Raw genomic sequence first — 11,193 nt, forward strand, 5'->3', positions numbered from 1 at the left:
GACCAGCCTCTTAAGCAACCTCTGCACTGAAGGCACTTGTTCCTTCAAAACCAGGCCTTAGCACTCTTTTTTGATGTTTGAGTTACTAACCCTTAATGGTGCAAGGGGATTAATACAAATTCGAGCTGAAAAAAGCAAATCAATTGCCCAAATTGATTTCAGCCTGCCCAGGTCTGCTGAAGAGCAACACAGCTGCCACAGTCAGCCACTGGACTCCAGTAAGTCCTAGAGGCAGAAATGACATCAAACTTGGAGGATTACTTTTTAATTACGGGTTGAAAGGCCTTGGTTTGGGAAACAAGAGGTGATTTTTATTTTTGGTTGCTGGTTTAATTGAAAAAAAAAAAAAAAGAATTTATGTATCAACTGCAACGAATCTGAAGAAAATTCATGTGCTGCTGAGGCTTTCTTTGGAAAAAAAAATATCTACAAAAATCAACTTATCTTTAAGCTACATACAACATATGTTGGATGAGATTATTTCTTCTGTTAAAGTGATTTGATGATTGCCAAGCAATTGACTGATATCAGCACTAGGAAGCAGTATCTTGAATTTACAGAAATGGGGCTGCTGGAGTCTTTAAGGGTTTGAGAAGGCAAGTTCTCATGGGTCCTAAGAGAGGAGAAAGGAAGAGATGAGCTGGGCTTCAGGCTAGGATGAGCTGAAGGATAACTGAATCAAATAAAAGCTTACAGAAATCAATATCTGGGGTTTCTGGACAGCTGCAAGGATTAGAGAAGAGTCTGAGGAGCAGTGGTGGGCTGACCCTGGCTGGCAGCTAAGCCCCACGCAATGCTTGCCATGAGAAAAGAGACTCGGAAGAGCAGAATTGACAAAAGTTATGGGTCAAGATTAAAAATGTTCAATAAGCAAAGGAAAGAGGAAGAAAGAATTAAAAAAATAAACACAAGTGGTGCAAAGGAGATTGCCCACTACCTCCCACTTATCCTTCAACCTGGGGTTGCCCCCCGCTGCCAACCCCTTGCCACGTCAACACAACACAGATGGCACTCTTTTGATGCTTGGACCCTTAAGTCAGGGGCTGGACCCTAAAAGGAGGCTTTGGGTCCTAAAAACTGAGGGTTGGGGCCCTTAAAAATGCCGCAGTGGGTGCTCAATGGAAAGTTTTGAAATCCCAAACCAAAGCTCTGATCCCCAAAAATGGGGGTGTGGACCCCACCGTGATGCTTTGGGGCCCTGAAATGAGGATTTGGGTCCAACAACGAGCCCTTGGTCCCTCAGAGGCCTCATTATACCCTACAAATGAGGCCGTGTCTGCTTGAAGGAGGGCTTGGGGCTTACCGTGGAGATTCAGCCCCCAAAAATGAGGCTCTGGGCCCTAAAGAGAGGGGTTTGGGGCCTAAATAGGAGGCAATTAGGCTCTAAAACTGAGGGTGGAAACCCTTTGAAGGATGTTTTGGACCCCAAATTGAGGTATAGGAGACTGGAAATAACACTGATCTAAAAAATTAGTCTTTGGGCCATAAAAAGCAGGATCTGGATCCAAACAGGAGGTTTTGATAGTAAAACAAATGCTTTGATCTTAAAACTGATGCATTGGGCTCTAAAAAGCAGTTTGGGGTTCGGACCCTTAAAGGAAGCTTTGGGCCCTTACAATGGGGATGTGGACACTTAAATGTGGCTTTGGGTTCCAAAACAATGGCTTTGGGCCCTCAGAAGGGGGTTGGGACATTAAAAGTGGTGCTTTAGGCGAGTGCCATGCGACCGCTGCTGAGAGCAGCCAAAGCACCAGTGTGCCATCAGCACTGCCCCTGGCACAAATCCAGAATGGCACCACAAGGGCCGCTGTGACGAAAATTAACCCTAATTAGTTGTCCCTCCCGGGGTGAAATAAATGACAAACTGCACCGCACAAGTTCCATTCCTGCCCCTTCGGCATCTGCAGCCGCCTGCCCCAGGTCAGCCGGATGCAAATCCTTGTTTCTAAGCACTGCCTTGTCATGTCCCAACTAAAATAGCTCTTTGGGGAAAATAAAAATAAAAATTAAAGCAATCTTGCAGCAAAATAAATTTAGCAAACTTGTCAGTGCTATGGTTTCTTTGGTTTGGTTTAGTGTCTTTTTTTTGCTAATGTGAAAAAAGGAAGTGACCTCCGGACCTCAACCACCACCAGCCTCTAAGCTGAACACAACAGCCCTGGCGTGAGCTGCAGGGATCGCCCAGCTGCCAACATCTCCACCTCTCCCCAGCAAGCTTCCCTTGCTCAGTGGAGAGAGGGCAGCATGTCCCACGGCCTCTGGCCTCTCTCTTTCTGCTTCCTGGCATAACAGCTTGGACTTGGGCACCTTGAGAGTGATCCGAGTGCCGTGGGTCAGCAGGGTCCAGAGCCCAGCAGTGTGAGCCCAGCGCTGAACGAGCACCATGAAGGATGCGGTCGTCTGGCGTGGATTTTGATCTGACCACTGATTTCTGCTGAAAGCTGCCTCTGCGTGCAGAGCATCTGGACGTGACGTCCTCCGTAAGAGGAAGAACATGCATGGAGATGCACATCCCTTCGTTCAACCTCCACCGATAATGCTGCAGAATGAAATCTGAACGGAGGCAGGACGGAGACATTTAAATTCCTAAAGTGCAGTTTTGTCTGAGACATATCATTCTTATATACACTTTGTTTCCCCCTCTAGTCTGGAATGAAATAGTCCTGGTCTGACCCTAAGCCAAAAACCACACTGAAAATAGGAAGCAGAAGAACCAAGAGCTCACTTCCTAAGTCACCACACCAGAAAGAAACCAGCAGCACTGACATGTCACAACCAGATCCATTTTCCACAGAATCACATGAAGTAATATGCCCACAAGGATCATTTTCCTCTCTTATCTCAAGGATGCATTGAGCACCTACCACCTGTCCGTCCCGGTGGGATTCTCCCTGGCTTCCCACCAACCAACCTCAGCCCTCCTGGGTCGGGCATGGGGGGCGTACACAGGGTCCCCGACGTGCTGGAAATGCAGTCCTGGGATGGAGGAGACCAGGGCTTCCACGCCAGCCTCACCTCCCTGCAATGGCCCCAATCCTAGCATGGCTTGGGCTGATTGCAGAGCCACAGCCCACATGGAAAACTTCATCTTGATACCGGTGAGACCGCATCGTGAACAAATCAGAACTCAACCATCTTTCACAAAACATTCCTCATGTTTTCCTCCATCTCATGGTCCTCATGGTCCAAAGACTGGACCAAAGATTTCTGGAAAACAAGAGAAACACCTCTGAGTCAGCACTGCCACTTTTTGGAGCTCTTTGCCCACACGCAGACCCCGGGCATGGCTTCAGGCCACAACACCGAGGGCAGGGCCGCCATTTCCCTCCCTCCCTTTACCCCTTCACCAGACCCCGGCCAGCAGCAGGGTTTTGCTCCTAAGCTCTGCCAGGCCCACCCAAAAAGCCCTGCTCTTCCCAACACGCCTCCAAAGCAGCACCCAGCTGCAAACAAACCCTCTCCCCTCTGGCCACGAGCAGCCTCCTGCTTTGTTAGGCCTTCCCCACGCTGACAGGAGACGTGGCCTGGTGTGTCTGCGTGTCAGCAGAAGACACTATGGCACTGGAAAATGAGGTATTTGCAGCTAGTGAAGGAGGAGCCAAAGGTGGCAACTGAGCCAGCCCGTGGCTCAAAACTAAGGGCTCTGTGGAGAGCCCCCCTGGCCCCATAATTCTGCTTTCCTACAAGGCGCCAGCCCCCAGGAATGATGCAGACGTGGGTCACCCACCTCTTTGGCCACCTCAGGTGCAGCTCTCGCTACGCCGGGCACCCCAAGCCCTGCTCAGGGTGGCCAGGGCCACGGCCTGGAGAGCCCTGCTCTGGCCTTTGGTGGCTGAAACTGCACGGACCTGGCCCCCTTGAGTGTCACCGGCACCAAATGGAGGTGGAGCTGGGCTCCTCGTGCAGGCCGGCCAACGCTGCCAGCTCTGGAGGTTCTTGCAGCACTGGCCAGAACTTCTCAGCCCGCAGCTTCAGCACTCTTCTTGACTTGGACCTCGGTGGCTGAAGTCTGGCTGCCTTCTCACTGGGATGCTCAGATATGCTGTCCTCAGAGCTCGATGACGATAATACGGCTATTAGAGCTGCCGAAAGCCTGCTTTTTGGCAGCGTAAGCCCCCGGGATCACTGGCAGCTGGCTGAAAGAACACATCAAAAGGAGTCGACCTGAGCACACGATGGCATTGGGGCCGCATCCTGCAGCAGGCTTAGGACGCACCCTGCTCTACTTGGAGTGGTTCAGGAGTACAGAGATAATAAGGACAGTTAACTGGAGAAACAGGGAAAGAAAGAGGTGAATAAATAGCCCTGCAGCTGCTCCAAGGGCAAGGCGAAAGGCCAGCCCAGCTCAGCTCGGCTCTGCCTTGCTCTCTTCCCTTCCCTTCTCCCTTATGGCCTGGGGGAAAAAGCTCCAGCAGCCTCTGCTCCCCCTGCACGGAGCTGCCCTCCCTCTCTCCGCCTGCACTCGCAGCCTCTCCTTTCCCTCCTCCAGGGACATTCCCATCCACAAAGGCCCGAGGAGGGAAAAAGGAGCCAAGGAAGGCTCCCCAACACAGCCCCACTTCCCCCACCAGCTCGCGATGACTCCAGACGCCGCCCAGCACCAAAACCCCATTCTGCCCAGAAGCCACCCGCCTGCTCTCTCCAACCGGTGAGCTGGGAGCAGAGCAGAAATCGAGGCATGGCACGCCGTGACGATGCCTTACTGCTCCGAAAGGAACGGCCAGGGCAGGACACCAGCAGCACAGCTCCATCGCCAAGGGACACCCAAGGCTTCTGCGCCTTCCCCAAAGCGCTCCCAGACACGGACAGCAGGGGACTGAAGCCAGGAGGAGGCTGCAAGAACAACCCCCAACCGCCCTGACCGCTGCTTCTCCAGGCGCTGCCATCTGACGCCTGCACAAGGTGCTAAATCCCCAGGCACCAACAGCACCGTGCAGCCAGCTGCCACAAGGCAGCACCACGTCCCAAACACATGGCCTTCTGGAGGAATTTGGGGGCTTGGCAATGGAAAATGTGAAGAAAAGATGCACAGGAGACTGGGTAAGACGCAAATCTCGCAGCGGGAAACAAATGAGCACCATCGCCAGCAGCTGGAGCACTGCCCTGCATCCCGCACAGCTCGGCGCACACGCCATACACCGCCCTGGTGATGGCACCAGCTCAGGAGAACGTCCTCGTCCCACAGCCCCAAGCACAGGAGGGACAGCAGAGGACAGCAGGCGGCACTCTGGGCTGCGAGACGCTGACCAGGAGGAAAACAAAGCCTACATGGGAAAACACAGGTACATCGCGAGCAGCTGAGCACTCAACCACCTCTCGCAGGATGTTCCTGATATTTTCATGCATCTCCTTCCTGGTGGTCATCCTTCTGCACTCTGACAAATAACCTGGCCTGGTGTGTTTCATGTCTGAAACTCTTAGAGGAGGGCATGGGTCATAGAAACGAGGGTTTCAGCCCAAACCATTTTGCACTAAATAATGGGAGATTGTGCCCAAAAATCAGGCTTTGGACACTTCCGCAGAGGATGTGGACCCTAGAAATTAGCTGTTGGTCCCCAAATTGAAGCTTTTGACACAAAGAATGGGGTTTTGGACGTTGCAAGAGAGAGGTTGGCCCCTCTAAGTATGCTCTGAAGCAGCAGGAGAGGCTTTGGGACTGAAAAAGGCAGGTTTGGACATTATATGGCTGCTTTCCACTCTCAAAATGAGGCTTTCAGCTTTCCACATCAGTGTTGAGACTCTAGATACTACAAATTGGGCTTTGGCACTGCAGTGTGGGGTTTAAACACTTAAAGGAGGGCTTGTGCCATAGAAACGAGGGTTTCAGCCCAAACCATTTGGACACTCAAAAGCACTGCGTGGTCACCACAAGGAGGGCTCCGACTCCCCAGTAGGCCTCTGGGCCCTAAAATGAAGCTCCGCACTCCGAAGGCCAGGCCAGGGGCACTCCAGAAGATTCCTCCCTTTCTGCAGACCCCCGCATGGCGGCTGGGCGGCGCCCTCAGCACCAGTGCCCGTGCTCACGGCCCTGCGGCTCGCTGGGAGATGGAGTCCCCCAGCATGGCCGCCGGGACACGGCCTGAGGAGGGGAAATGGAGGAAGAACCAGCACCTGGAACTCCTCCAGGCGGGAGGGGAAACCCTGGCCCAGCTCAGCTCGGCTCTGCCTTGCTCGCCTGCCTTCCCTCCTCCCGTAGGGTGGAAGCTCAGGCGGTCTCTGCTCCCCGTCTGCCGCTGCCAACAAGGGGGGTTCCTTCCCGGAGAGGCCATGAAAAAGATCCCGCAGAGCGAAAATGTCCCAGGGGAACGTCCCTGACATGGCCCCGCTTCCAGCACGGCTTGGGCTGATTGCAGAGCCACAGCCCACATGGAAAACTTCATCCTGATACCGGTGAGACCGCATCGTGAACAAATCAGAACTCAACCATCTTTCACAAAACATTCCTCATGTTTTCCTCCATCTCATGGTCCTCACGGTCCAAAGACTGATGGATTTCTGGAAAACAAGAGAAACGCCTCTGAGTCAGCACTGCCACTTTTTGGAGCTCTTTGCCCACACGCAGACCCCGGGCATGGCTTCAGGCCACAACACCGAGGGCAGGGCCGCCATTTCCCTCCCTCCCTTTACCCCTTCACCAGACCCCGGCCAGCAGCAGGGTTTTGCTCCTAAGCTCTGCCAGGCCCACCCAAAAAGCCCTGCTCTTCCCAACACGCCTCCAAAGCAGCACCCAGCTGCAAACAAACCCTCTCCCCTCTGGCCACGAGCAGCCTCCTGCTTTGTTAGGCCTTCCCCACGCTGACAGGAGACGTGGCCTGGTGTGTCTGCGTGTCAGCAGAAGGGAGGACAGCACTGCAAAAGGAGGAATCTACAACTTCTCCCTACCATTACCTCAGAGGAGGTTGTGCAGGGTAGGGATCTTCTCCCACGCAACAAGCGACAGAACATTGAAATGGTCTCAAGTTACCCCAGGGGAGGTTAAGGTTGGATATTAGGAAACATTTCTTCGCTGAAAGCCTTGTAGGGCAATGGTACAGGGGCCCGGGGATGTTGTTGAGTCACCATCACTGGAGGTATTCAGAAGATGTGGAGATCTGATGCTTACAGACATCGTTTAGTGGCAGACTTGGCAGTGCTAGGTTCATGGTTGGACTTGATCATCGCAGAGGGCTTTTCAAACCTAAATGCTCCTATGGTTCTTCGAATCCCATACCTGTCCGGCCTCCTCCAGAGGAACGATCTCTCCTCAGGGCACTGCAAGCCCTGATCAGTGTGGCCAGGGCCTCTCCGTCCTGGAGATCCCTGGTCTGCCCTTTGGTGGATAGGGCTGCAGTGACACGGGCGCTTCACACAGCGGTGGCAGCGTCTGGGGGCTCTTTGTGCTGTGTGCTGACAGCACCTTCTTCTGAGGTTCTTTCATCAGCGACCAGAAAGACTCGGGCCTCGATTTTAGCAGCTGCACTGCCTCGCCCCTCGGTGGCTGTAGTTTAAAGACATTGTAGGTGGGTTCCTCGGGGAGGCTGGCCTCCGAGCTCACTGGCGATAGGATGCTTATGACAGGGACCGTCAGCGTGGTGGCCTCTCGAGGGTGGGAGCGCCTTCCTGCAGCTGCCTTCAGCATTTCGGCTTCACAGAGAAATTTCTCTGCTCCTTCCCTTCCGAACCTCCAGCCTTTGGCTGCCTTTGCTCGGCCCAGGTCTCCTGCTTGGCCTCTGCTTGCAGATTTGCCCTGTGGTGGGCCTCTGCCCTTCTGAGGAAGCAGCTCCGGGATCGCTGGTAGCTTGCTGAAAGGAAAATCCGGGTCAGCTCTGCCTGAGTGAGCAACGGCATTGGGGCCGCAGCCTGCGCCCCCCAGGCATCCCCCATGGTTGCAGCACAAAGGGGGCAGCCCTGAGAAGTGGAGGGCTCCCGGCAGCCCCATCCCACCCCTCCGGTCCCTCCATCCTCACCTGAGCAAGGCCGTCCTCTGCTTTATCACCGCCTTTTCCCACTGCTGAGAGGCCGCTTGTGTTGTCATCTGTGAGCGGCTGAGGGACAAAAATCCCACTGGAATTGTGAAGGAAAGACATCGTCAGAAGAGCATCACCACAGAAGAGATTTTCCCCACAGATCACAAAAGTTGGCAGCCCATGCTGTGGAAAGGAGCCAGAAGCTGCTTTACCTTTCTTGCCCTGCCTGAGAGCTGGCAAAGCCCCTTCCTTCTTCTGCTTGTCACCATCATGGGCCTTGAGATGGCCTCTGCGTGGTGGTGGTTTGGGCACACTCTCCATTTCAAACCTGGCACAAGGAGAAGAGATTGACGTGACCCATGGCACCACCAGCCCTTGCTACTCTCCACGCTCACCCGCTCACGGAGACATTTTCACATTGCCATAAAGGCCCCATCCCCAAGGACTGTCCTGGGGAATGGGGTCACCCAGCAAAGAAGCCCAGCCCTCGATGGGAAGCAGACGTTGCCTCAGTTCCTCCATCTGTCCCATCAGATCTACCTCACAGCAATGACCGCAGCACGGGGACACCAACAGCAGTTGCTGCCCTGTGTCCCCATGGCTGGGCACCCATGGGTGCAAGGAGCAAACGCTACCGAACCGGAGCAGCGGCCACAGCCGCAAACATACTTACTTAGGAAAGATGATGACACGGCCAGAGAAGGTCAGGGAGGCCACGGGTTCCAGCCGCGACACCACCACGTCCATCAGCTGGGGGACCTGCAGTGGAGGAGCATGGAGATGGCAAATGTCCTCTGCCTGGCCGAGGCACTCGGTCCTGGAGGAGCCCAGGGCAGCGGGAGCCAGCAGGACCACAGCTCTTGGCCACCCCAAGAGGTTGGCCAAGAGATCCAACCCAAGAGGTACGGGTGGGCCAAGGGCAGGCATTGCTACTGCACCCTTGTGAGGCTGCCCAGGCCGTGGGGAAAACAAAACCCTCACCTTCTGAAGGTTCTCCTTCCCAGACAACACCTCCAGGAATTCATAATAGAATTTCCTTTGTGCCTTCGATGAGGAGCACCCCTACGTCCGTCAGGACGAGGGCGATGTTCTCCCCCTTCCCCACGCAGCGAGAGATGAGGGACATTGTGCCTTGGATGCAGCCCTCCACCTTCTTCCAGGACACAGAGGCAGCTGCAGCCACCTCACCAAATTTGAGGGGTTCCAGCTCCTTATGGCCTAGAAAACCAAACAAGAGGGATGGAGTCGGTCACCAGCGGCCCTTCCCCGCGTGTTCCCCAGGTGCTGCTCATTGCAGTCATCGCCCAGAAAGGCTTCGGTTTGGGACCTGCTCCGTGCAGGGGACACTTTACTTCTGAGAAGCATCTGAGATCCAGGGAGGGGAGCATCCACGCAGCAAGTGATTCATGCACCCTCTTACCTGGCAGGTACTCCTTGTTGTCCATGAGGTTGTGAGAAACTATAAGGTTCCTGGCCATGTAAAACACAGGCTTCAGGAAAATTATTGTCTCATTCCCAACCTTGACCCATTTGGGGACAACATCAAAGGAGCCAAGGGCAGGAATACGGACACCCTGCAAGTGGACGAGAACAGAAGGGACGAAGGTTAAGGATCAGCTGGAGGAAGAGCCGGAGGTGGTCCCATCCAGGGACGGTGCTTCAGGTCCTGCTGTGCCCTTCCCGATGCTGGAAGCCAGGCTGAGGGGATCCAGGGGCTTCCAGCGACTGGGATCAGCCCTGAGATACCACACCACCTACCACAAGCAACACCGCGCTTGTGCGATACCTATTGGTCTCTTGGTGGGGACTTTTGGGGTGAGTTTCCTGCTTTTGAGGAGGGGAACAAGGGCGACGTGGGTGCCAACCTACCTGGTGAAGCAAGAGGTGCTCCTGGATGTAGACAGACACTGCATCCCAGACAGATTTTTGATCTGGAAGGCAAAGAAAATCAGGTCACGCTCTGCGTCTGGTGGCTGCCACCCTCCCAGCACCCCCAGCCTCGCGTTTTGGTGGCAGATGAAAAGAGCCATCACATCTCCGGCCCCAAACAGAGACTCCCCAGAGATGACTGCAGAGCCGCGTCCCCCCCACGGAAAGCCCCAAATGTGGGTCAGCCACACTCCTGCGGTGCCGGGGGTGCCCGTACCTTTGGCAGTGATTTGGGGCATCAAGCATCCATGCTTCATCCCATCCCAGAAATCCATCTGGGTCCACCTCACGCAGGCGGGTTTCACGTCGTTGGCAAAGGTCACTCGCGGGTTCTTCCCTGCGCTCATCCTCCGGACAATCTAGAGTGCAGGACCCGGCGCCCACCTCCCCCTTTTGTACCCCAGCCAGGCCGTGTCACGGGGCCACTGGGACACGGCCACCGCCGACATGACCACCAATGACATCACCACCAGCAAAAAAAAAATGAGTGTTTGCACTAAGTAATGGGAGATTGTGCCCAAAAATCAGGCTTTGGACACTTCCGCAGAGGATGTGGACCCTAGAAATTAGCCGTTGGTCCCCAAATTGAAGCTTTTGACACAAAGAATGGGGTTTTGGACGTTACAAAAGAGAAGCTGGCCCCTCTAAGTATGCTCTGAAGCAGCAGGAGAGGCTTTGGGACTGAAAAAGGCAGGTTTGGACATTATATGGCTGCTTTCCACTCTCAAAATGAGGCTTTCAGCTTTCCACATCAGTGTTGAGACTCTAGATACTACAAATTGGGCTTTGGCACTGCAGTGTGGGGTTTAAACACTTAAAGGAGGGCTTGTGCCATAGAAACGAGGGTTTCAGCCCAAACCATTTGGACACTCAAAAGCACTGCGTGGTCACCACAAGGAGGGCTCCGACTCCCCAGTAGGCCTCTGGGCCCTAAAATGAAGCTCCGCACTCCGAAGGCCAGGCCAGGGGCACTCCAGAAGATTCCTCCCTTTCTGCAGACCCCCGCATGGCGGCTGGGCGGCGCCCTCAGCACCAGTGCCCGTGCTCACGGCCCTGCGGCTCGCTGGGAGATGGAGTCCCCCAGCATGGCCGCCGGGACACGGCCTGAGGAGGGGAAATGGAGGAAGAACCAGCCCAGAGAGGGCTGTTTCAGGGACGTCCCAGCCGACTGGTGGCCAGCAAATGTGACGTGCATCTACAAGAAGGGGCAGAAGGAGGATCCGGGGAACTGCAGGCCTGTCAGTCTGACCTCGGTGCCAGGGAAGCTCATGGAGCAGATTATCCTGAGTGCCACCACATGGCACTTAAGGACAACCAG

General features: G+C 54.7%; 1 protein-coding gene across 1 annotated transcript; it reads right to left on the bottom strand.

Moving 5' to 3' along the window:
• Positions 1 to 6,428: 6,428 nt before the first annotated feature.
• On the bottom strand, positions 6,429 to 10,237 carry LOC121063064. Its single transcript, XM_040543400.1, is given in 10 exon segments — positions 6,429 to 6,495; positions 7,211 to 7,781; positions 7,947 to 8,043; positions 8,159 to 8,274; positions 8,620 to 8,705; positions 8,928 to 8,988; positions 8,990 to 9,164; positions 9,367 to 9,520; positions 9,816 to 9,877; positions 10,093 to 10,237. Coding segments are annotated over 9 exon segments (1,398 nt in total). The 5' UTR covers positions 10,223 to 10,237; the 3' UTR covers positions 6,429 to 6,495; positions 7,211 to 7,264.
• Positions 10,238 to 11,193: the final 956 nt, after the last annotated feature.

Source organism: Cygnus olor, unplaced genomic scaffold (assembly GCF_009769625.2).
Source record: "Cygnus olor isolate bCygOlo1 unplaced genomic scaffold, bCygOlo1.pri.v2 S100, whole genome shotgun sequence".
NCBI lineage: Eukaryota > Metazoa > Chordata > Aves > Anseriformes > Anatidae > Cygnus > Cygnus olor.